Genomic DNA, 27936 nt, shown 5'->3' with positions numbered 1-27936 from the left:
AGATTTGTTCAGAAAGAAATAGGTTGCAGTAGGAAATATTAAATGTATGATTTACATATAACTAAGTCATTTTTAAAGAAACAGAATGGACATAATATTTGAGAACATCACGGGCATTGATTAAAAGCATCATGCAATTAAAACAAACTAAAAATTATAGTCAAACAGATGTGAACATGTATTCACCTTTATACACAGATAATGTTGGAACAATTTTCAGGCCAGACCCCTGTTTCAGATTATCTTTATGACACACATCATAACAGTTGGATACAAATGATGTTCAATTACACATCGCTAACAAATTCTATGAGTGGTGCCGTACACAGCTATAGTCATGCTGAAAGGACACTGACTGTACTTTGTCTTTCACTGACAAAACTCTGTGTTACATAGATGAGGGCAGGGAGAAGGGAGAAATGTTTTCTAAAGATAGTGCTGATATTTGTAGGCTAAATTCTATTGGCATAGAGCACTTTCCCATTAACCCAGCAGGTTAGATAACATCTCACAAAGAGTGATTGATTCAAGAGAAAGCACTAAATATTAGAGCGGTCCATGGGTTCTGACAGAACTATCTGCACAAGGAAATTCTCACATGGAAGCATTTTAAGCCAAGAAGTTTTCTCTTTTATGTGATTTCATCTTTTGCCACTGTCGTAAAGATTTTCAGATGAAGAACGTTCATCTTATCTTTTGAAAATACAAACCAGAATGTAGCTGACCCATAACTAAGAGAAAACATACCTGAAACCTAGGAAAGTATAATACACACTGAAACGGAGTATTGAGTGGTCTGGCCAAAAAGCTAGCTAGTGGTTATTGAGCTTTTGCTAGGTTCACATACTGTCTGCTAAATTAATTCAATCTATAGTTTATTTAGAATTACTTTTATAGTCCCCCAGTGTGCTTTTACATTCAGGAATACCTGGATCAGGTATAAAATCTAAAAATGCAGTAGGCAAAGACAAGACTTGAGGTTATCCTGTCTGGTTTTATGGCTGACACTTTGAAACTCAACTATTTTTCTCCATGGTATGCTGGGGGGCGGGGAGGGGTATCATTGTGCAGAATCAGAGATCCTTTGTCTCCAGTACTCCCACAGCAAGAAGAGTGGTTCTTTGGAGCGACAATTGTGTACTATCATCAATTGTTTTCTGTGAGCTCCCCTATGAGCTCCTGAATAGCTAGAGAAACATTTTCCTCTTTAAAAACCTGACCAATATGTAGTCATGAAATCTGGTTTAAATTGATGGCAAATTTTAAGAGAACCACCTAATGTACCAGTTGACACAGTAAACACATTGAAATTATTTACTTAAAATGAAGCCTCTCAAAGACAAGGGGCACATTGATAGAAAATGTAGTTGCTTATTGAGAAATACAAAGCGATCGTGGGCAACAATAGGTGGATAGCATCCTCAAATACCCTTTGTCATTGAACCAAGAGGGCTGGTTTGTGTGATCCCTTTTCTGGCCTCTGCAAATAACGCTACCGAGATAAATAAGCAGACACACAACTGAACCCTTACTGTTGTAGGTGATGTTGAAGCCACGTCCTGACATAGAATGGTCAGCTTGAAACTCCAGTCGCAGGATGTGGCTGTTACTGGTGAGGTGAGAAGGCACCTCGGCCCCAGTGAAGGTTCCCAGAATAGGGGAGTCTGGAGAGTCACCATCTTTAACAGCAAGGAAGTCAAACTGGGATTCCAAGTCAAAGTCGTTGAAGGAAAGATGGATCCGGCTCCCTGGATCGGAGATTATCGTCCAGATGCAATTTAAGTTATTTCCGTAACCTTCCGGATAGTCAGGGGAAAGGACTGTTCCCATCGGTGCAGTGAAGTTAGAGAGGCAAGGAACTGGTAAAAGTAAAGAAATAAAAAGAGAAGTTTACAAACTAAATATTAAAAAGCAATATTTGGACATATTTTTATGGTAGTCTACAATCACAATGGTCAATAAGCAATTGAGAACACAACAAATAATCTTATAAAAGATGAAGGAAAAGCTACAATTTTCGCTTTGAAATTTTTGCTTTTTCCCTTACTGAATAGTGATCTCAGGGTTTTGGGCAAGGGTCACAGACTTCATTTTACCTATGAGCAAAAACAGCTACTACGTCACATGAACGTCAGGCTGCGTGCTTGTCTCTGTATGAATTCGTAATTTAAATCAAAGCCCCATGATATTTTGTTTGTTTTTGTGCTTTCAGACAGTTCTCATTCTAGAGCCTGAGTTAGCTAGAACTGGGTAATTTTGTCCCAGGCTGGACAAAATTGTTGCTACTTTAGCATTTTAAGACAGAAACCACTACACCTAGCTCAGCAATACTTCACTTTTCCCCTGATCCTGTCTGTGTCAGAATAATCTACAGTTTTTATTTCTGCATGTATGAGAAATTTACATAAGTACCCATCAAAACACTAAGGAATACAATGATTGAAGAAAGAAATATTTTGTGAATAACCGCAGTTAGGTTTCTAAAGCTTACAGAAAATCAATAAGGGCATGGAAATGGATTTTGTCCCGGCCATGCCCTTGGGGTGCTGATGTTTTATGACAGAAATAAGGAGGCTGGTTAATATTAATAATAGCCAACAGCTGTCACTGGTGGTAAAGACTAGAAGGACAAATAATAATAACAGCTATTCTACAAAACACATAGCCCTGTTTCCTTTCAAAAGTAGAAAACATCGTATTGAAATTTGGAAAGCGGAGGAATGATAGGGAAGAGAAAAACAAAATTCCAATAAGAAAGTCAATGTTAAAATACTGATATCATTTCTTTCTGTTCATAGAACATGCACCAAATTCTATTTGTCACATATACACACATGCAGACACACACACATATTATTTGCACATATAAAGTATGAGAAATATGCTACATATTCATGTATTTTCATATAGTGTGTTGTGTGTATGGTTTGGAGACAGTTTTTCAGTATGTAGATCAAGGTGGCCTAGATTTATTTGCCTTTCAGCTTAAGTCCAAATGCTTAAGTTAGAGTTGTACACCACTGCAACTTGTTCATGATAAGTAATAAATGAAAATTTAAATCAACTATGCATAACTATAATCATTCAAACCCACAACACCATTCCTTTATGCCTATATAAAATTATAAATTAACATTTAGAATTGTATTTTAAAATATAATGTAGTAATTACTGTCCTTTGATTATTGACTGGGAATATTTTTGATAGGTTCATAAAGAATGAACTTGACACTTCAAAATAGTTGATGTAATTTCTCACTGTATCAATTCATAGTGAAATATAAAAAGCTGTATTAAAGGACAGAGATCCCTGCAAGCAGAAAATACTGTGACAATTTGCTGTCTTTAGTTTCTCAAGAAAAATGACACAATTATTGCTTTTCTTCATCTTATAGTGAGGGTGAAGGTTATAATTATTTGCTTATCCACTTGATTTCAAGCATCTATACATGAATTCTGATTATTTATGTTACATAGACTTAAGTCACAACACCTATGTGCTGCTTTGAATGAGAGTTCTTCTCATATGCACATATCTTTGAATGTTTGGTCCCCAGTCAGAGAAACTATTTGGAAAGTATTGGGAAATGTAGCCTTGTTGGGCTCGGTGTGGCTTGCTGGAGGAGGTGTGTCAGTAGGCGTGAGTTTTGAGGTTTCAAAAGCCCATGCCTGACCCAGTATCTCTGTCTGCCTGACACCTACAGATCAGTATGTAGAGCTCTCAGCTACTGCCCAGCTCGATGCCTGTCTGCATCCTGCCATAAGAATCAGGGACTAAACCACTAAAATAGTAAGTGAGCCCCCAATTAAAAGCTTTCTTTTACAAGAGTTGCCTTAGTCAGGGTATCTGTTCACAGCACTAGAATAGTAGCTAAGACAACCTGCATAAGCTCATTTCCCAACTTTTTTTTTTAAAGTTTAACATTAAGAATTTATTTGAACTTACTATATTTTGGTTACCTATATATGATTATATATGGAAAGACCTTACAATGTATTTAATTTCATCATCTCTTTAAAAGTACTTTTGTTGGTTTTTATTTCCTATTTGACTGGTTTTGCTTTTCTTCTCTCCATGCTTTGGAATCATATTGTGAAAACATATTTGGCATATTTAATATGTTGTATGTTATAGCCTCAAACTTACAGCTTTCTCCAATTCCCTTCCAAGTGTAGAGACTGATCTTGTACGTCATTGTCTTGGACACTTACCACTTTGTTATTCTTCAAAAATTTCATATATATATGTATATAAATGTATATATACATACATACATACATACATACATACATACATACATATGATGTAATATGATAGTATCAACCCTCCCCTTGCCCCTCTCAATTCCCAGGGATCTACCTCCAACCCATCCATCTTCAAATTCCATGCTCCCTTTTTCTTTTCTTCCCCTCACTCTTTCTCTGCCTCTCTTGCACAACTCACTGAGTCCAGTGAGTGTTTCCCATACCTATAAAGGTGTGAGGCCATCAGATGGAGTGTGAGCATCCAGTGGCTAACCCCAACTAAAGGACAAGCCCTCCCCCCCTGCCCCAACAGCCATCAGCTGTTTACAGTTCCTCCAGCAGGAGTGGAACCTTGTGATATTCTGGATTGTTCATGCTGGGATTTGGGCTGAGTTGATGCTGGACAAGTTTTGTTTGTAACCAATGCTTCTGAGTGCTGCAGGCAAGCCCTGTCCAGAGGACAGTACTTCATAGCACTCTGTTATGATAAATCTTTCCGCCAAAAGCTGCCTGAGCCCCACCGCCACGTGTGAACTTTACGCCAGCCGCCTGCCCGAGTTAGGCCCAAATGAATACACAGAAACTTGGGTTAGGTTTAATGCTGCTTGTTCAATGACTAGGATTCCTCATCTGTTAGCTCAGTCTCAATTATCATACATCTATATATTTTGTAAGACTTATCTTATCGGACACCTTGTTGGCATCCCTCCTGGCTGGTGAATCACATCGTGCAGCTGGAGCAGGAGCAGAGGGGAAAAAAGAGGGTGCTTCCTGTTTCTCCTTCGCTTAAATATGAGTCTCCTTGCTATGTCACTTCCTGCCTGGATCAGCACTTATCTACTACATTTCCCAGAATCCTCTTTGACTCCTAGTCCTGTCTACTTGCTGCCTCATTGGCCACACAGTATTTTATTTAACAATCAATAAGATAAACATACAGTACATTCCCCATCAGCACTCCCCATCTTTTCCAGCTCAGCCATTCTTGCAATCCCTGTCTCCTGAAAAGTTAATTTGTTCCATTTTCTTGCCACTTCCATATCTGAAGCACATAGAGACCACTGCCCTCACTTCTCTTATACTCCCCTGTCTCCTGGGACTTTTAATTCTATAATCATGATAACAAAACGACAGCTAAATTAGTAAAAAATAAAGGGAATGTTTTCTTTTACTATAAGGCTTCATTCACAAATTTAGATAAATTCAAGTTGCCGCCTCCTGAAATAAATGATGCATACATAAATCAAGAAATGCCCAAGCTCACAAACCACATGGAAATTCAGTGAGGTGGGCAGATTTTTACAGTGTACATTGTATCCACGATTTTATAGGTGTAATGCAATTTTTAGGGAACATTTTCTGGTCCACTGAAATGTTCTAAGAGAAACTGCTTTGAATCAGTTAATTAAAATTACAAGGGAACTGTGCATGATTCATAAATCAATATAATGTATTTACAGTCTGAAATTTTTCCATAGTTTCCTCTTTTACATTTTGAGATTACCTTTTTACTGTTTATCTGATTTTATGGAAGAATTATAGCTATGTATTTGTGATTTATCCATCTGCATATAATTAGGTTAGGCCATGCATTTGAAATGACCTAATGCCTGTTTGAAACATTAGATGCAACATTTTTTTTATCACTAAATGGAATATTGGGCTTAGTTGAAAATAGTTAAAGGTACCAAATGTTAGTGCATACCTATAATCCCAGCACTCAGGAGCACTGCTGCAAAAGGAGAAGCTACCCCGAGCTATATAATAATCATCAGGCCAGTCAAAAGGGCTTCATTTGAGACCTCATTTCAAACCAAAAAAAGTACTGACTTTTTCAAGAATTTTTCAAATTGCTTTAAGGGAATGATAGTCACATCATTTTAATGAAGTATTCTAGCATCTGATAAAATGTTTTCAATTACTTTTAATTTTGGGGTGCGTTATGGCTCAAAAGTAGAACACTTGTCTAACACAGCCATGGAATCTACTACATCTTGTACCATATTTTTCTTTGATTGGTGGTATGATTTATCACATAACATTGGTTTCTTAATGGAAATCCTGTTATCTTTCGGGAAAACTGTTAGGAGTAAATGATCATCAATTAAAATATTTTATGTACTTCCAAGCTTTATATGGCATGAACAGATTTAATTCAACTCTGTACTTTCTTCTTTCTCCAAAGACTGCCCAGGTGACCTGCTTTTTTTTTTTTTTTTTTTTTTTTTTTTTTTTTTTTTTTTTTTTTTTTCGAGACAGAGTTTCTCTGTGTAGCTTTGGAGCCTATCCTGGCACTCGCTCTGTAGACCAGGCTGGCCTCGAACTCACAGAGATCCACCTGCCTCTGCCTCCTGAGTGCTGGATTAAAAGGCGTGTGCCACCAATGTCCGGCCCAGGTGACCTTTATTATTGATGAGAGCTGTCCCTCCACTAAAAGAGTTCCTCACCAGCAGATCTGTGTATTTCTACTCTGAAAGAAATGTTTATGCTCGAAAACCAAACAAAAATTAAAAAAAAAATAGTGCTTTCTTATAACGGTGACTACTTGAGCATAAAAGGGTATCAATAGATAATACCCATGTAAAGTTTGTTTTAATTATGCTGAAAATTTAGTGTATCTTGAAAAATATTTATTTGTAATCCTAGCATTTTATATAAAATAAACACTAATGGATTTTACACTGGGAACTCTATGCCTTACTGTGAACTCCTCCACGATATAATAAATTAAGGTATTATAAATAGAAGAGAGGCCTTAAATATTTTAAGTAGTTTTGATTACAAATATGCATGTATTATCGTGTGAAAGCAAATGGGCTTATTAGAATTAGCAATGCTGTTTAATTTCCATAAGAAGTGTGCCTTGTATAAAGTATAAAATGCCACCAACTTGTTAGAAGAACACATGTAATATATATATTTGCAATTACCAAGTGAACTAGGTTAGCTTTGTTTAAATCTGTAATGAAATTTATAATTTGGCATGAGCACACATGTTAAAGATAGTATCACAAAGTGCTACTCATTCAAAAATAATTACTTGGTTCCAGTTCTTTGCAATTAATTACAAAAGCAATTATATGCAAGGATAGGGTAACATATGCCATGTAGAGGCAAAGCATTTGGTACTCACAGATACAGATGGGTATATTTGCAGACCATTGGTTATTCTCTTGACAAACAATGGATTTCTCTCCAATTAATTCAAACCCAAACTGGCATTCAAACCTTAAAACATCACGATTAGAAAAACCATCGCCTTCTCTAATTCCATATAAAGGTGTGCCAGGATCGCCGCAACTTTCTTTCTCAATTTCTGTAAAACACAAGAGGTAATTTAAGATGCAGGCAATATAGATCCATGATAGCCATATTAGACATGTGTTCAACATCCATTTTCAATGTAATGACACTTCAGAGCAGAAGGATGGGTCTGTTTGTCAATCTTAATTTTATTTCTGTTCTGACACTGCAGTGACTTGATGGTATTTTGGGGGACCAAATGCTGCATTGTTTTCATTTCCTCAGGTGACATCTGAAGTTATTATAACTAATTATTTAAGGTGGCAGAGGATACGAACTTTAACAGAAGATAACAATAACATTTAGATGTTCTGTGTGTATACACCTACATGTATTTCTCACAAATCTCCTCATTTTTCTTATCATTTGTATATTATGCCATAAATCCTGATTGGAGAATAAAGATGAATTGTCTACCTTTATGTTCTTCTGTAATCAATGGAAAACCTATCCTCAAGAGTGATCTTTTGGGAATTTTTAGTTGACGTAACTGCAATAACTACAAAAGTAATCTACTTAAGAGAAAGATCCAATTTGCTTTGTAGTTTGCCCAGATATATTTCTTGAACCAGTGCTTACTGAATAATTTAAAGGAGGTTGAAAAGAAAAACTATTTCAAGAACAGCATTAAAGTATAAGTTTTAGAATCATATTCAGAGACACCCCAAATTGCAATTGTGAAGGGATTACTGTTAACAGCAATTTTCCATGGTGGTTGAGGTCTCTAGCAGTTGTCATTAAGCATAACAAAAATTAATTTTGATTATTAATTCTAATGTTTAATAAAATTATAACATAAAACATATACCTGTATATATACACACACAGATACATATATATTACATAAAATAAATATATGAACATCAAGGGTTTTCTCTGTGATATTTCAACACATACATAATGATATTAATTCAGGGTTAACAAAGGTAATTACAAAAACATTTTCTATTAAAAACAATGATAATCTTCTTAAAATAATTTGCTATATTTGTAATAGACAGGCTTTTGTGGTGATGTTTTGTTTTGATCTAAAAACCCTTGCCTGAAGTTGAGAAGCAAAGTAGCCAAGTCATGAGAAATTTAACCTCTATGAAATCTTCATAGTGAAATGGAGAGATCCTGCCTCCACCAATTCTCAGACTGCAATCCTCTGAGTTCCTGTTGCATCCTGCCTTTTATTCCTCTCTCTGCCCAGCCCTATCAGTCCTGTTTCCAACATCCCTAGTGCTGGGATTAAAGGAATGAGCTCTGTTTCTCTTTTAGACTGATTCACTTTCATATAGGCCAGGGTAGCCTTGAACTCACAGAGATCCATCTGCCTCTGCCTCTTGAGTCTTGGGATTAAAGGTGTGTGCCACCACTGCCTGGCTTCTATGGCTATGGCTAGCTTTGCATTCTGATATCAAGGCAAGCTTTACTAGATCATAAATAGTATATTGCCCCAGGCTGTCATTCCCAAGGCTCAACCCACCTGTGACTACAGTCAGAGAGAATCCGATGACTTCCTCTAAGCCTCTACAGGCACCAGAACACATGTTGTACACACACACACACACACACACACACACACACACACACACACACACACACACACCGAAACACTAATATATATAAGATAAAACACTTTCTTCTAAAAAAAGAGTCTGAAGAAAATTTAATTTTTTTAAAACTTAAGAAAATGTATAGCTTCTTCTGCAATCAATTCACAATCCAATAATTACTCATTATTCTGGAATCTACTAGTCTGTTGTGCATTTCCCCTGTGTTTTTCTTCCATGATTTTACACTACATATAAAATATGTAGGACTACGAATATATATATATATATATATATATATATATATATTTGAGTCTATGAATCTATAAAAATATTTCCCACAGAACTGTCTTATTTTCTTTAAATGTCACATTATACTTTGAGTTTCATTATGCTGTACAATTCAAACCTTCATTTTTAACCAAACTGTTCTAGAGTTGTTCTTGAAAACCTTAAGTCCTTAGCACAAACTACAAATGCGTATTCTTGCTCTAAAACACTACAATCCACAGGAGATTTTACTTGCTCTTTAACCTACATGTAAATGTCATCACCGTGCATTATTATGCTTCCTGTTTGTATCCATTTTTAATATAAAAGAAAGATCTTGGTGATTTTGCAACGCCCCCCCCCCCTTTTTGCAGCAGGAGGAAATAGATCAAATTTTACAACTTTTCAAAACCATTGTGTGAGTATGATGCAGCTTTGAGATATCAGTTAAATTGAATCATGTGGGATTGGTTTTATGTAGAACTGATTTTATTTTAGTTTTAGGAAAAAATAATAGCAACTTACCTATGTCAGAGAAACGATGCCACCAGGTTAATGGGATAACAGAACTGCTAAGGGGTTTTACCTATTCCTATATAAATATCTGTCAAAATCTTTATGTTTCTTTCTGAATTTGGCAGTACACACCTGTCATCTCAGCACTTGGGGGGAAGAGGGCAAAGGAGATTAGTTTGGGTTTTATGTGCCACACGGTAACTTTGAGGCCAGCATGAGCTGTATGTAACATCATCCACAAACCAAAAACCATTACAAAATTTTTCTAAATCTTCATATTATTTATTTGTCGTTAGTAGACTAGTTTTCTTTCCACACACTTAGAAAAGTTTACAATTATATTAGCCTACTCAAAGAATTCGCTTTAACAGCTTTGGCATTTTTTGATTAACTCTGTTTTTGTGTAGCATAGACATCCTTTATTTGTAATTTCATCATTGTTTCTTTCAGACCATTTCTGTTTCTACTTTCTTGAGATAATACTGGAGAGTCTTACTACCCACTTACTCACATTTTTAGCTTTTGGAGTTTCTTTGGTTTGGTTTTTTGATTTTTCAAGACATGGTTTCTCTGTTTTAACAGCTCTGGTTGTCCAGGAATTCACTTTGTTGGCCTTGAGCCAACAGAGGGCCTCCTGCCTCTGCCTTCCAAAGTGCTGGGATTAAAGGTGTGTGCCACCAACCCTGCCTGCTTCTGTAGTTTCTTAAAAGTCAAAGTTTTCTCCTGCATGCTACTTTGAATACAAAAATGCATTTCAAAATACTCTTTTTTTCCATTTTGATCATCTTTTACATATACTTTTAGTCTTTAATTTCTTTCAGTTGGTATTTTTTCTTATTCATGGTGCTGGTGTTATTTTTTTCACTCTTTGAGAGTATCATGTAATGTTTTGATTATATTCATCCCATCCAATAATTTTTCCATATGGTGGCCCTAGTCCCCACACCAAGTTTTTTGAATTCCGTAAGACCAATTTGTGCTGCCCAAATATTCTTGTATGTGTGCTTTTCTACTTGAGAGTGGTTGACTTACCAGGGACTACATTCTTAGAGACAACTTTCTTCCCATCTCCCACTAACTAAGGGTTCCTAATGAGTCAACACCTGTATATGGGATTCGTTGCCCAAACCTCTTCTAGCATTGGTTCTGACTTGGAAATGTGTGGGTTTCCTGCTTTCCACACCACTGAACATTCATACATGCAGGTGGCCTGCTATATCCAGAAGATAGCATTTCCTTGTAGTAGTCCACTACCTTTGGTTTCCATGTTCCCTTTTTTCCTTCGGCAACAATCCTTGATTCTTGGGAAGGACGATCTTTTATATATGTTCCCATTCGGGACAAGCATTTTGCAGCCTTTTATTCTCCATACCTTGGCTGGTTACTGTGTTAACCACAATCTACTACAAAGATGTCAGATGAGGGGTGGGAGATGAAATTGATATGGGTATCACAATTTGTCATTAGGAAACAGAATAATACTCTGTCTATTAGGAATATTAAGAGTCATTGTCTCTCCCCAGGGCCTATGGTCTCTCTAGCCATGAAGTATTCACCCAACAATAGCATCAATTATGCTTGTCATTTTGAGCAGTGGCACTTAATTCCAATCAAAAAGACGTTGGTCATCTCCATGAGAGTAATGTACTATCAAAGCTTCAGGGGATCTTAGGTAGGACTCACTGATGCTTATTTTTATCCCTAGGTAGCTTGCATAGCAATTTCCAGAAGTATTAAAGCTAGTTAGTGTGGATGAAACTCCCGGATCTGTACAAGCTTGAATTTACCCTGTTTTAAGATGCCAACTATGTGATATCTTCCACAACAGTGTCATACCATTATGTTTTAGACAGTAACAAACAAACAATGACAATAGCAAGTAACCTTTGGTGACCTAGTTGTATTGATTTCTAATAACTTACTTCATTCAGTGTATGTATGTTTGTGAACATTGGATGAATCAATGAGATACAGTCAATTCACTTTTTATTTTACTGCAGTAAAGCTTATTATCAGTTATTTTTGTATAGTTATATTGATAACTTCTAGAATAAATATATCAATATTCAAAAATGAATGCATTTCATTAATGTCAGCGAACATTTCCTTCACATATTTTAAAAATTATTCCATTGCTCTTTGGAATATTGTGACAAGTAGTATTCAAAGATTAAGGATACATTACTGAACAATGATTCTTCCTCTATGGAAGTACCATCCCACTGAAGATTTATAGGCATGAAGCAATAAATATATAACATACTATGATGGAAAAGGTTGATGAGAAAATGAGCAAAGAAATGCTTGTGATATAGGGGGACAGTGATAAAGACATGGAAAGGGTCACTAATCTTAGACCCTTGTATGGCGATGGTTTAATGGAGAAAACGGAGATGATTCTTCATCTGGAAATGTCTTTTGAACTAACCTAACATTCCATGGGAACTATCAATAAGCCTACTGATGATAAGCTACAAAGACATAGACAACTCCCACTAAGCCCCATTTGTAAATATTCCATTACTTCTTATATTACTATATCGGGAATCAAGATTCTTGTATATTAACTCCCTGAGGGATGGAAAAAAAACCACATCCAAACTACAGCACCCCACATCGAAAACCTTGGGAACTCTGTATTCATTTGAAAGGCCTAACTATACCTCCTGTATAAAGACAGTCCATATTTTATTTTGGGGGGTTTTGTTTTGAGACAGGGTTTCTCTGTCTAGCTTTGGAGCCTATCCTGGCACTCACTCTGTAGACCAGGCTGGCCTTGAACTCACAGAGATCCACTGCCTCTGCCTCTTGAGTACTGGGATTAAAGTCATGGATAGTCCATATTTTAAAAGCAAATGTTACTTCTATTAGATTGTATAATACTATATATTGTATTATATATATACAATATATAGTGTGCATAAATATGTATAGATAGATATATGTACACTTAAAATTTTTATCTAGCTGACTCTTTTCATGAAATGCATAACATATTTTCTCCTTTACATTTCAATTACCTAGAGGTATAGCTCAAAAATTAAGTTATTAGACATTGCATATCCACTTACAAAATAACATGTAATAAATATCTGATCATGTATAAATGAAGGGTTGGCATATAAAAAAATTGAGGTTATTCTTAATTAGCACTAATGAAATGTCATCATTTACAAAGCTATACATGATCTATACATAAATCATATAATGATCATATTCCATTTATGTCTTTTGAATAATGTAAGCCTTTTAGTAGTTTTGTGGTTGAAGAATATGAGTGTGCTAGACACTTTGGATAATTGATCTTTTACCCTATGATTTATACTCACAAGGGGACATCACAGCAAGCATATCGTGCTACTTAGCTTTCTGTGGCCAGAGATATAGAGTTTCTCATCTTGGCTGACTTGGGGATGGAGGTAAAAGAGAGTGGTACTTTTGATCCATAGGGACATTTAGGTTCCATTATAGAAGCCTCTGGCCATCAGATGGGATAAGTACAACACTTTGTGAGTTTCCTTAAGCTCTGGACATGTTTAACTAATATATTATTTCTTCTTCATTTGCTGTGATGAAACAATGACTAAACAAACTTGAGGATGCTAGGGTTTATTTCTTCTTACAACCCTTAGATCACAGCACATCATTGGGGGAAGTGCTATCAAATTTGCTTTATGCTACTGTAATACACACCACGAACAAAAGGAATATGGCAATTTTAAAAAGTTTATTTTGAAGAATACAGCCCATCATCAAGAGAACTCGAGGCTGGAGTTCACAAAAGGAACATGGAGACAGGAAGTGAAGAACCAGAGAGGAATGATGCTTGCTGATTGGGCTAGTTCAGCACACTTCCTTTTACAACCCAGGGCCAGCTGCCCAGGGGAAGAAGTACCAGTGACAGTGGGCTGTGCATCTCTACATCATTCTCCACTTAAGAAAATGTCCCACAGACATGCCCATGTGCCAATCTGATGGAGCAAATCCTTCCAATGAAGTTCCTTATTCCCAAGTGACTCCAGTTTGTGTCAACATGACAAACAAGGAAAAGGCCCATAGACATACCCAGAGAACCATGTGATGGCAGCAATTTTTCAATTGAGATACCCTCTCCCAAGCATGTATAGTTTACAAAGCCACCACACTTCAGATCAACACAGCACTTATTTCATTCAGAGTATCAGGATATGTCTTACTTCTAAATATAATCTACCAGAGAAAAATCAATTCAACATGAGAAGAATTTAGCTACTCTCCCAAGGCACCTAGAACTTATCAGTTCATAACAATCTCATCCCTCAGAGTGTAAAACAAGACTGGGATTTCATTAGCAAATGGTGCCCCCACTAGGAGTTATTTCCAACTAAATTGGAAAGGGACAAAGCAGGTATCCAGTCCCCATAAACAGAGCCAATAAGTACAGAGAAGCACCCGTTTCTCTTCCTTTTCTTCCACATTTTCAAGGCAGAGAAATGAGCTGAATGAGATTGATGGAGAGAGATGCTAAAATAAATGAGGAGGAGAGGTCACAGAAAATATAAACAGAGCACTCTGAATGCAGTACATTGGGAACAATAACAGAAATATTGGTTTAAATGGAAGAGGCTAAAATTTGTGGAAATGGCTCTTTCAACGCATTTTTTGATTTTAGTCACCAAGTTACCTTTGATCCTTGGTGCCTAAAGTAATATACCTTAATTTTAAATTCCATCAGGTTTCCTACCAAAGAGTAACATCTACCCTTAATGTGACATAGAACCAGACATTGATGCAACTCAAATGTGACAACAGTTGACATGGTAATTCAAATGTTTCACAGAGAAGCCATGCGGGTTAAAAGAAAGTGATCTGTAAAAGTTGCAGTTTTGCTGATTCTTAACGTTAAAAAGTCTCCTGGGAATCTCATTACCTCAGCAACCCGCTTGCAAAACTTAAGAAATAGAGAACCATGCATCTCGAAAAGAACTTGTAAGTTAAACTGGGTCTCCTTTCCAGCATCTCAGACAAATGAGACCACAGTCAACATTTAAAGAGATAATGGGAAGGAAATCCATAACTGCCTGGGAAAAACTAGGGAGGTGTGTGTGTGTGTGTGTGTGTGTGTGTGTGTGTGTGTGTGTGTGTAATAATACAATCACAAAATGTTTTACAATCATGATGAAAATATTAAGACATTATGCTCTAACCTTAATTTACCAACCTTATAAATTCATTTCACATATTCCATGTACAAAACCATTTAGTGGAATAGGTTGGTAATGAATTTTAGGAAAAGAAAAAAACAAAAGCATACTGAATATGTGCTTCAGTAGAGAGGATTTAAAATTTACAGTTATCAGGTTTAATTCACTTCCATATTTACTATGCACCATGTGAAAGGAATTGTGCTTGAGGGTATTGCCACAGATAAAGCTTAGTATCATTTAATATCTCAGAACATGCCACTTTGATGAGCCGATTATTTTGAAATAAAGAGAAAACAAGGGAGTGCAGAAGGTCTTAGTATATTTCCCCATAAATACAAGTCATAAAGTTGTTTTGTTTGAATAATGTTCCCAGCGAGACAAGAGTAAGCCAACTGTCAAGATTGGGAATTGAGTTGAAGCAAAGCTACAGGAAAGTCACTCACCTAAACTTTATCTTCCACTAGTTTTCCTAACCTGTCAATGTGCCTCCATAATATGTTGGTCCTAGCTCATGTCTCTTAGTGCTGATATTCCTTCCCAGGTGTTTAAGTCTTTTGCCTTGGTGGTTTCATATTTCCATTTCTTGTGAATACTTATAATGCTTTAAAAACACATTTTATAAGTGCAGCTAACAATTAACAAAAAAAATATGAAGGATACATTTTGAAAGTTACTTAGAGGCAGTTTTAAGAAAAAAAGAATGGCCTATCTCTTTTGGAAAAAAAATATAAATACTTAAAAAGTAATGAGACTTTATATGTCGAGTGCAAGTTCTATGTATTTTGAATCAAGGGGTATACTACAGTTGAAAGTGTTAAGATGTGATTTATGAATTCACCTGAAGGTGGGTCAAAGGAAGTCAATGAATACCCAGGTAAAGAATTAAAGGTACTTATTTGGGGAGCACTCACACAATGATGTTAAATAACTTCCAAGGTCGTCTGCTCCTGGAGATGAGCCCTTGCCCTTCAGGATGCTCCCACAACTCAAGAGAGTGAGCCAGCCAGCCCTTCCTCTTTCTAATAAAGCGTCATGTCCATACACACTGAAGCCACACCTTAAGTTATGGCTACCACCTCAAGTTGACTGGAAGAACAAGATGCCAATATATCCAGCAATGAATCCTCTCCTGTAACATGCCATTAGGTGGTACCCTTAGCACAGGGCCCATTGTTTGTGTTTTCAAAGCCCTTCAAGAGAACACTGAAGCATTATCTTCAGTTTGGTTAGTGGTGCTTCCCAGCATGGGGCCAGAAAATCCAGAGATATATTCAAGGGTAGCTTAATTATGCCAATCTCACATCAGCAGACACAGTCATTCAGCTCACTGTAGGTTATTTTGCTATTAATTTTTCAAATAGAGTCTTCCCATTTGTTCATTCATTCATTCATTCATTCATTCATTCATCCATCAAATTACCAGTTTTATGCATAGATTCCAATCAACTTCTTGAAATTTTACAGTGTTCCAATTTTGGGAGTGTCTAAGTGTTCAAAGCTGAACAAACCAGAAAGAGATACTCAGCGAGCCATTTAAAAGTAAGGCAAGCAAAGTATTTTTAAAATGAGATATATTAGAGACATAGTATGAAGGGGGAAGAGTTCTGTGTAGGAGTGGGAAACAGAGGCTGAAGAAATGAGTCAGCAGAAAGTAGTGCTTAGAACATCATCACGTGTGAGGACTCAGCAGAAAAGAGTGCTTCCTGTATCATCACATGTGATGACTCAGCAGAAAAGAGTGCTTCCTGTATCATCACATGTGATGACTCAGCAGAAAAGAAGGCTTCCTGTAGCATCACATGGGATGACTCAGCAGAAAAGAAGGCTTCCTGCATCCTCATGTGTACCAGAGTTTGGATCCAGCACCTACAGAACATGCTCATAACAACAGAGCCAAGGAGAACCGATGCATATCTTTTCCTTCATGTTGTGTACAAGCATATGTACACATACAAAACAAGTGAACGTGTACATTCATTCATCAAATCCTCAGGGAGTAAGAAAACAAAAACTAGTACCAATTACAAAGAACTAACATTTCACGACTGTGTGCTAACAAGTTATGTGGTTGTAGTCTGTGACATTTTAGATAAGAGGGACACTTTTATAAAAGAGATGACGTTGTAAGTTTCATTCTGAAGGCATCGCACACGTATGATCAAGTAGGTATGCATGAGAAGATACAGGTGACTCAGGTACACACTGTAGGGACTTTGACTATGCTGAACAGACAGTAACTCCTGCAGAAGCATCCCAGGAGTATGCTCCAAATCAATTGCACGTATCACCCATCACACAAGCCTCACGTGGATTGGAATCAACACCATACAGAGTCAATTAAAGAGCCATAACCCTGCTTTCTTAGGAGCTTACAGCCCAATGACAGCCAGTCACATCAAAGCATCAGGGAGCACTCCTTTTATAAGAAGTCACCAAATAGCATTGTTCACCGGCAACCTCACTTAACCCATCCATTTTTTAAACATTTTCTTTTGAAGTACCTTGAGTGAGAGAACAAAGTGAAATATGGATTTTTGTCTAAATCTCTGTAGCTACCTGTTTAAAAGAGTTTGCAAGCAAGAGTGGATCAATATTTTCTGAACTATAATAGCAATCAAAGTAAATGGATTTTTCTTTCCAAAGAATGGTTCCCGCTAGCAGGCCAACAGCTGCCATCAAAAACTTCAAAACACTATTGCTCTTACTGTATCTACCAGATGGTAAAAAAGGTATAATTATTTGAGGGCATAGCTTTGTATAACTATAAAGCAGGTAAGAAAAAAAATCACCAACTATTACTTATGATTATAAAAGACCACACAGAGAAAAGCCGGAGTGCAGCCAATGAAGAGGACATGTCCTTGGCTTTAAATTTCAACTTGTTTTAAGAGTACCAGCTTTAAATGTATGGAATTAAGTTCCAGGACTACCTCCACAGTCTTGGCAGTTAAATAAACAGTGAGTTCCAGGTGTGCTCAGATACTAGACAGACTAAGTCTTTGCTCAAGGAGATAGTAATAATGTTTTCTTCTAGTTTGATGTGAAGGGGCACTCTGACCACATGAACCCAGAAAGAACAGGATTTATTTTCCTTTATAGGTTACAGTCAATCATCAGAGAAACCTGTTTATTGAAACCCCTGCAACACTTCAGACAGCTTTCTTATACAACACAGGACTATCTGCCCACGAGTGGCAAGGCACACAATGGGTGGAGTCCTCACACATTTATCCTTGATAATGACAGTGCCTCTACAAGCTGGCCCCAGCACAATTTGATGTAGTCAATTCTTAAACTGAAGTCCCACCATCTAGGCATATTTAGGTCATAATGAAGTTGGAAAATCTAGGCCTCGGACCTTTTAAGAATGATTTTGACTTGTTTTAACAGTGGAGAAGAATTTGGAGCAAAGAAATAATGCAGTCATATGCATTTGGAGTTGATTTCATCATGTCACGTTTGGAATTTAATGATGACTTTTATTTTTTGTTTGTGTTTGTATTTGTACAGGTGGTAAGTGTGCATATGGAGGCCAGAGAACAATTTTGGTGGTGTTCTGCAGGAATGCTATCTACCTTATTTTTACTGGTTTTTTTTCCCCCACCATGGGGAACAAATGAGCTTTTTGGGTCTATTTACAGAGCATGAGTGACCAGATCCTGGCAGAACCGCAGGTGAATCCACACCCACAAAGAAAAGTCTTCAAGGGATGAAGGCTTCCCCATAGCTAAGTAGATGGAGCCTCCTTTTGTTACTGTTCCTCAGCCTACATACTCTACTAACGAGGCAGAGTTGCATACAGACAGCTGAGAGAGTAGCTGCAATCTTAGGGGAGACCCTCCCCACAGCATCCCTCCTGTAAGAGATGTCAACAGTCAACCAGCCCAATTATGATGTCCTCTTACAAGCAGGCACAGCTGATCTGATGAAGATTGTCACTGTTCTGCTCCAATGATCATGTTCTACAACACACAGTAAGTTTAGACTTTAGCCATGAGGCTAGATTGGGTGGCCTTGGCATCTCCTGTTTTCTACCAACCCAGCAAGCCCTACAACTACCAGTGTACCACGCCTACCTGACATTTTTTGTGTGGATTCTGAGGGGTTAAACTTAGGTGTTCCTAGTTGTAAGACAAATACTTTACCAACTTTCTTCCCAGGTCTCAAAACTAATTCTCCATCATCTTCACCTCTCTGATACCACATCACTGATTACAAAAACAATTGATTCAAACAACAGAAACTACAGGTTTAATTTGAATTCTCATATTCTGTCTAGAAAATTTGAGAAACAACTACTAAATTTTCTCTTTCCCTTTTATTGAATATATATTCTTTTCTAATACAATATATTCTGATTACAATTTCTCCTCTCTCTGGTCCTCTCAGTTCCTCCCCAACAACCTTCCTGTCAGTATCCACTCAGAGCCAATAAGGAAACATAACAGATAAAATATAATACAATTTAAAAAATTCATACTTAATTTAGACAAGGAAAACCAGCCGCAGGAAAAGAGGCCAAGATCAGGGGAAACTAATCTACTGAGTGAGTTCCAGGATAGCCAAGGCTACACAGAGAAAACTTGTCTCAAAAAAAAAGAAAGAAAAGAAAAGAAACTAACTTGTTCTCATATCCAGGAGTTCCATAAAAATATCAATGAAAGCTATAGTACAGTACAACTATACAGAGGACATGGTATAGACCAGTGTAAGCCCTGTGTTTCTTGCTTCAGTCTCTGAAATACACTGTTTGGAGACTCTGGAGAATAAAACATCTAGTATTTGGCTTTATTCACTCAACAAACAGCACATACAGGAAAAATCATTGATGTTATAAATGACTAAAAGTTGACAAAGCTAGAAATTCCAAATAAGGAGAAGTTATATAGATTTCTTTTACATGTATAAAATTTAAAAAAATTCAAACCATTTGTACATGTACAAAAAGTAAAACCAATTTAAATATGGGACAATATGTGACAACTCTTTCTTACTCCATGTATTATTTCTACATTGGACGTTGATGACCATAAAGCTTATTGTAGGTGAAAAATTAAATTGTTTCCTTATGAAAGAAAGGATGTCCTAAATAGAGATTGCATTAAAGAAGAAAAATCTGAAAATTAATCTGAAAATTTGAGGTCTTTGAAGATGTGAGCAGAAAGGCAGATTAGGGCCGAAGGCTGAGAAGTGTCTGTTGAGTAAGAGTGGCGTTAGGTGGAGAAGATGCTGAGGACTTAGAGGAGAGAAGCAATATACAGAAAAATAACATGGAGTCATGTGAAAAACGGGTTGAAGTAAGAAATGCAGTCAACTATTGGAAAAACTGAAGGAAGGAAATACACACAAAAATTGGAATTCTGGCAAAAATAAACATAAAATCTGGTATATAAAAAGAAGCAATATGAAATCCAACTTAGATATCATAGAAAATGCAAACAAGGAGATTATTAAAATTGGCTGAAGATAACACCTATGTATCTCATTGAACACGAGAAGTCCAGCTGGTGTCTAACTAGAGCTTTCATCTCTTCTGAATAGTGTCCATGCTACTAAAACATACATGATACGGTACCAGAGGAGAAAGGTAGACGTCAACCCAGTGATGATAAACACTTTGACCTAAAATGGTCATTTGCCTAATTGCTAGGCTGGTACATAAGTCACAAAAGTTAGGGGAGTAACCAACCAATATCTTGTTAAACTTGATGTCCACTCCATGACATAGAAACCATACCTGATACTTCGTATTCCTGTTTCATATTCTTATTCTCACACACATACATATAGAAATAAATAAAGAGGATCCTGGATAATAGGACATACTGCAGCCAGCTATTCATGAGCTCGTGACAGTATGATCATAATTTTGAAGCAAAACTTGACTGTATAGGGAAACCCTGTGTTAAGATAAAAAATAACATTGCAGGAGACTCTAGCTCAGTTGCTTATTTTTCCTAGCATATATAATGCTCTTGGTTCATAGAATGCATAATGTACATATCTACAATGAAAACATGGCTGAGCATTTATAATTCTGTGTCATAAAATGGAATGACCATTACAGAATATATGTCATAAGACAATGCTTAATTCTCTAAGAATATTATAAGCAATGCACTCTAAAATTTTCCATTCACTGGAATATTTCTGACCCAGCTCTTTAACTGTCCAGTATCCTGCTAATAGCATGAGTTTTCTGTTGAGGCACAATTGTTCACAGGTTTTCTAAGCTTCCTTCACCTGTTCACAGTTCCTTTCTCCCTTGCTCCATGGCAGATCCTTGACGCAGTTACTAAGCTCTGGCTAGAGATTACTGAAAAAAAGAGACACAATTAAAAGACAAAGACATTAGACTAAAGATTTGTTCTTTCCAAAACTAGACATTTATTTGATTCAATAGATGATTTCAAAATAATAGGAAAAGCACTAGTATTAATAGGCTGTTTGATGGAGGATATCCTTCTGTATCCTGTGAATATGTGTTTCTCTTATTGGTTGATGAATAAAGCTGTTTCAGCCAATACACAGGCAGGATGTAGCCAGGCAGGAAATATAGGTGGGGCTACCAGACTAGGAGAATTCTGGCAAGAGAAACATATAGAGTGAGTTGCAAAGAGAGATGCTGTGTAGCTGCCGAGGAAGTGAGAGGTCTGGGCATCACTGGTAAGCCAAGCCCATGTGCAGATGCACAGATTAATAGAAATGAGTTAACAGTTAAGGGAGAGCTAGCCAAAAGAAGCCTGAGCCATCGGCCAAACAGCTTATAATCAGTATAAGCCTCTGTGTGTTTATTTGGGACTAAATGGTTGCAGGACTGGGCAGGACAGAAACTTCAGTCTAAGGCTGTTTTCTTAAATTCTAGTTGTTTTGAAATGTAAGTGATCATTCATGTTTCTTCCTAGGTAAAATTTTTTTCTTGACCTAGTTAGTACCTACTATTATTAATACATGGGGCAGGGGTGAAGGGGGTTATGCTTAAAATAAGAGTAAACCTTTGCTTACTATTTAAATTTCTCTATTGGAAATAAGACTCCCTTCAGGTCCTCTTAGGATAGAACTTTCACTACAGAAGATTGGCAATTGGCATTTCCCCCCATATATATATTTTTTTTTTCAAATGTTAAATAATTCTCCTGCTGGTCTCTAAAGTTAATAGTGTTTATTCAAATACCTGTAAGCCATCTGTTTGAAATATAATTATCAATGTAAACAGTTCTCATCTCCCCTATTCTGAGAGAAATAAAGAGGATTTCACAATGTAATAAAAATCCTGAGGGCTCTCCCTACCTTTGGAATAAAGACAAGGGATCCCCCATTGTAAGCCAATTTAGTATTATATGTGATAGTGGTACAGACTTCGCTTAGCCTAATATTCACTATTATTTATTTTTGAGAACATGTATTAATGAGACATTTCTAATTGCCTATTATGAAATGTAAAATGCATCTCCACCTTGCCACATCTTCAGCAGGTCACCCAACATGTACATTTCCTTCCATTTTAATACTCATTCAATGCTAAAATAGATTTCTTTGTATATTGTTGTCTTACAGAGTCTTTCTGGGTTAGCAAAATAGTATATTTTAATTTCACTTTCCAAAACAAATCCATATTATAAATGACTTATAGGATGATAGATGATAGATAGAAAGATAGATAGATAGATAGATAGATAGATAGATAGATAGATAGAAAGAAATACAAGATAGACAGATGACAGAGACATGATAGATGATAGATGGTAGATAGAAAGGTAACAGTTAGATAGAAGATAGATTGATAAATGATAGAGATGATAAATATACAGATAATAGATATTGATTTTGCATTATAATTTAAATTAGAAAGACTAAGGTATAGGAGAAACATAAGGAAAAGCTTAAAGAAACATACTGGACTAAACCGTGAAGGAAGGTAATCCCAGCTCACCCCTAATTCATGAGTATTCATAGATACCATAGCACTATAAAAGTGTAAGTTCTTGCTTGCTGTGGGATAAGCAATGTTTCCTATGGTGGATTATAACTCTGCAATCCCTTAGAAGTTTCCACCAATCTGTTCTAAATTCACATTTCTGCATCACTTATATACCACAATACAGAAAGAAATGCTATTCCACATGGCTTATTGATTTCTTCAGAAATAATTTTAATCAGCACATATTTTAATTTAAAATCATAGGTTTGTGAGTATTTAGAGGAAATTTATTTACTAACCATTAAATTGTTCCTACCTTTAAAAATTATATTTTTCTTTTTAAATATTTACTCTTTCTTCATACTACTAGAGAAAATACTTGAAAACTAGGTTTCTTCAAATGGCAAACTTGGACATTTAGATTTCAAAAGAATGACACAAACTCCACTTTTAGTTTTTTAAAATCTAGTGAGAGTTTCTCTCAATTTCCCAGGAATGAATGTACTGAGAAATTCAATGCACTCTATGACCTTTGCTTTAGAAATTCTGATGTACAAGTGGAGCTCATATCTAAGGTAAATAGTTTTAATAACAGATTTTATCTCAATATTGATTTCAGAGTTCATACTACAGTTGTATTGATCTCATATTAAAGTCTAATATATACAAATGCTTACTAGGTTTTTAAGATTTTAAGCAGCGGGACCCCAAACCACACATAGAATTTATTCTAAGAAAAATGCTAAAAATTGAGGTTGCTTACTTTTAATGAGTTAAAACAGAACATAGCAGCATAATTATATTTTGGGGAATATTTATACTAAGCATCCTTGGGATTGAACACAGCCTTACTTATTCAAATTTCATAATAAAATAGATATGTCAAGACAAGCAAGGGCTAAACAATTTTCAAATTTAACCTTTACTCCCCATTAACAGTAATATCAAATTAAACTTAAACATTGTTAGTGTTCCTTGGAGATGATGGCATCAAACCATTCCCTCAGTCCCCAACCCTCTGTGCCTCTGGTTGGTTCATGTTCCAGAGAAGAGGGCACAGAGAACCAAGGGGAAGACCTGACCAAGTGTCTAGAAGACAGAGTTAATCATTGTGGTGGCATGTTGGCGACACTATCCTCATCCATTTATACGTAAAAGTGTTTTCTAAGTAACAAAAACAATGCTTGGCCCAGATTCTGACTCATAGCTTCTAAGGAATTAGGTTTTATTTATTATTTCCTAGACCTCCCTCATGGCAATACTCTTAGAAGGGACAGAAAAAAGTACTATTTCTTAGGAAAAGAGTTCTCAAATATCTGAAACAACACGATTTCTTAAATACCCACTACAGGGACTCCCTCTGGAGTTTCTCACTCTGTTTGGTGTGTAACCAAAGATCACACCATTGCCCATGTGTGACGCCTATGCTTAGGAAAAATTAAGAGCTTTTAATGTTGAAAAGAAATGGATCAGAAGGTAAAGTTGAAGGAGATATAAAGATAGAATTTTCATGTGTTATTTATTTGCACTAAGGATAAATCAATTTCCTTGTAAGTTTAGATTAAATATAAGCCAAACTCACTTGTAAAACCAGCTTGAAGCTTGACCAAAAATACACATCCACTTCGTTCCCAGAGTAGATTTTGATTAGTCTAATTAATCACAATAATCCTATTCCAATTATAAATGATACGTTTAGGATTGGCCAGGCTTGCTGCAATATGGGCCAGTAACATGAAATGATTTTGATGAAAGCTTAGACTTTTGCTATAAGGTTTCTATGGATCTGGTTTCTGTTCTGGGACTTCTGCCATTGGCTAATTCAAGAAATGAGAGAGACCCACCAAGTCTATCTAAATTAGGACCACTCTGTGGGACTCAAAGCCTAGATAAGAAATAGCACAGGAGCCTAACATCATAATTAATTTTGACAGAAAAATGGGACTACAATAATAATGGCAGAGTTTTATTTTTATAGGAGAATGGATATCTTAGCAGTAATAATCACAGCAATAATAACTAAAACAAGTCTTCGTAAATATGAATCATCTAACATTAGGTGTACCGGAAGCAAGTAAATGGTAAAGAATTTTTATGATACTTTCAGTCTTCATTTCTACCTGAATAAAAACTGCTTAATGGGAGAATTAAAAAAACTTCAGGCATTTTTATTTAAGTACCACATAATAGGCCAGAGACCCAAATATGGAATAGGGAAGCATTCAAAACACAGAGTGTCTTATGTGTACCCAGTGAGTGAGTAGGGGTAGGAAAATGTAGGCGTAGTTGGACTCGCTCAATGGAGTGTTGCACCCTTAAACATAAAACATTTCAAAATGATTTTTCCCCTGTATTTCTGGCACCCAGCAAAATGGGAAGTACCCAATATGTTATTTTCTCTCTGTGTTCATGAATCATAAGGGAAATCAGAGGTAGAGAAATTGGAAGTCAAACACTAGACCTCATTAAAAACCTAGCCCGCACTAATTAGTTACAGCTGGACTCATCCCAATCAGAATGACTCGGATCAGGAGACTGTTGCTGATTGGACTAGCTTCTTCGTGTGCCCATCAACACACCACAACTGGGGGAACAGTCTCATCTTGCTCTTAAAATGTTTATTTATGCCTGCCCCTACCTATGAGCCTCCTAATAAGGATCCCACACATAGCCATTGAACTACGGATGGCCTCTGGAGTCACAAGAGCTTTCTACTCAAGAGCTCAAAGATGAAAGAGAGAGGGAAAGTTAAAGGAAAAACGGACAATGAAGCAAATGAACTTTGCAACTGACCTAAAAGAAGACAAAAGAGAGAAAAAGAATGCACAACTGGTGGTGATTCAACTTGCTTGAACTTTGCTGTCTCACAAGTCTAATTCTGAGTTCAGATGATGGATAAGTTTGAGTGAGTGAGAATATAGAAGCTGTGACACATTTTGTATAATTTAGTGACATGATAAGCCTCACAAAGAATTAGTTAGAAATTTGCAGTATTTTGCACTAATATTCTAAACCTCAGATATTATCAAGTTAGAAACTCAACATGAGGAACAATTGGCTTTGGAAATGAGGACTGTCAGTGAAATAGTATCTTGAGAATAACAAATAAAATGACCATGATACAAAAAAAACCCTCGTGATTTGGTTGAGTTAATGGGAATAAAATGTTATTTTTCTTAGGCAATTGTGGTCTTTACTCATCAGGTGTTTGTTGCTGTGAAAAATTACCTAAAGAAATATTAAAACAAGGAAAGATTCATTGCAACTGTTGGTTTCAGAAATTTCAGTTCCATTGGCTCTATTGCTTCTGTCCTGTGTGTGTGAAGGAAGAAAGCCATAGTATGGAGCCTTTTGGGGGACAATGTGGCTTAAGCTTTGGCAAGTAGGAAACAGAACTAAGAATAAATGGCTTACATCCCCATTTCCCACAGTGACCAACCAATTCTAAGACTGCCCCACCCATTAAGGAACCACTCAGTGATACGCTCACCAATGTCATCATTTATTTATGAAGTCAACCTCCTCTTGATCTAACATAGTTCTGGGTACTTTTATTTGTTGGTGATCAAGCCTTTAATACATGAAGGGCAAAGATATTTAAAATCAAAATCACAGGAAGGCTGATAGAACATTCAAGGAATCGTTTTGGTGACTTTGTTTTCTGTAAATAGATTTTTGTTCTTGTTTTAGCAATAAGCCCTCTTATCCCTTTCTTCTTTTAATGTGTCTATGAAGCTGGAAGTGTTTCTGAAAGTTTGAGACCACACCAATAGGGGAGGTGGATCTTAACTCCTTAGTGGAAATGAGCTCATTTTGCTACCATGACTCATGGAATGTTCTGTCTTAACATCCCCTTATGCCATAAACTTTGGTCTCAACTTTTTTGGGGGGGAATTAGAAATCTCTTGAGACAGACTCTCTACCTTTCTGTGAGCTGCCTTTCATTGTTGAGGTCCTTCTGATCTCTGAATCTCAGAAGGCATTATTCATTCATTGGGTAGGTAAGATTTACTTCATCCTTACAATATTTATGCTTCCTTTAGTTTTCTCCCTTTTCATGCGGTAATCTTGAAGAGTGAACATGCACAGCAAAGGCATCTTGCCTGTACCCAAGAGGAAAGGAACTCTGTGCTGTAAGTCCTAACTCCTGGTAGTGTTAATAGGAAGGAGAGGAATTAGGACACTAATTTTTCAATATGACATATGGATTCACTGCCCTAGGCTATGAGCCATATATGGCAATGCCAAGGAGAAAATCATCACAGTAAATGTTCCATTGCTTACTGCAATTTGGTTTTGCTTTCTTCACCTTGAAAACTCCTGTTCACCTTTAGGACTTATCTAAGGTGTCCCGTCCTTGAGTGGCTTTTACTATAGCCCTTCGTTAGCCAATCAGTTGTAAATTTTTAGGAGCACCCATTCACATGACTTCATGCTTATTGTCTCTTCTTTTTGGGATGCTAGTAGATGACCGACCTCGTTCACTTCAGCCTTTTGCCCTGTTCTCTAAGGCAAAGGCTGAAGCACGACAATCGTGGAAAAGTTCTTACAGGGAAATTAAAGCTGCATATAAGATTTAGAATAGTTGCTCTTCTCTGTTTAAGAGTCAAAGATATTGGGGAAGCCCACAGAAACAGCTGACCTGAGCAAGTGGGAGCTCACAAACTCCAGACTGACAGCTGGGGAACCTGCACAAGACGTAATTAGGCCCCCTGAATGTGGAGGTCAGTGGGGGGCGGTACTGGGCAGTCTATGGGGCCACTGGCAGTTGAACCCAGAATTTATCCTTGTGTTCACTAGTGAGCTTTTGGAGCCCATTTCCTATGGAGGGATACTCTCTCAGCCTAGATACAGGGGGATTGCCTAGGTCCTGCCCCAAATGATGTGACAGACTTTGATGATTCCCTTTGAGAGGCCTCACCCTCTCTGAGGAGTGGATGGGGGTGGGGTGGGGAGA

General features: G+C 36.8%; 1 protein-coding gene across 3 annotated transcripts in view; it reads right to left on the bottom strand.

Annotated features, from left to right (window-relative positions):
* Positions 1-27936, bottom strand: part of LOC100774887 (CUB and sushi domain-containing protein 3) — a 1055385-nt gene that overhangs the window by 396980 nt on the left and 630469 nt on the right. For all 3 annotated transcript variants that reach the window (XM_027431430.2, XM_027431431.2, XM_027431432.2), the window contains 2 exons: positions 7379-7561; positions 1533-1859 (listed from right to left, as the gene is read on the bottom strand). In XM_027431430.2, the coding sequence (XP_027287231.1) occupies positions 1533-1859; positions 7379-7561 (510 nt within the window). The remainder of the gene's footprint in view (positions 1-1532; positions 1860-7378; positions 7562-27936) is intronic.

The sequence above is a fragment of the Cricetulus griseus genome, chromosome 10, assembly GCF_003668045.3.
Source record: "Cricetulus griseus strain 17A/GY chromosome 10, alternate assembly CriGri-PICRH-1.0, whole genome shotgun sequence".
NCBI classification, from domain to species: Eukaryota; Metazoa; Chordata; class Mammalia; order Rodentia; family Cricetidae; genus Cricetulus; species Cricetulus griseus.
Note: the sequence above shows the minus strand (reverse complement) of the source record. Positions and strands in the feature narration are given on the sequence as shown.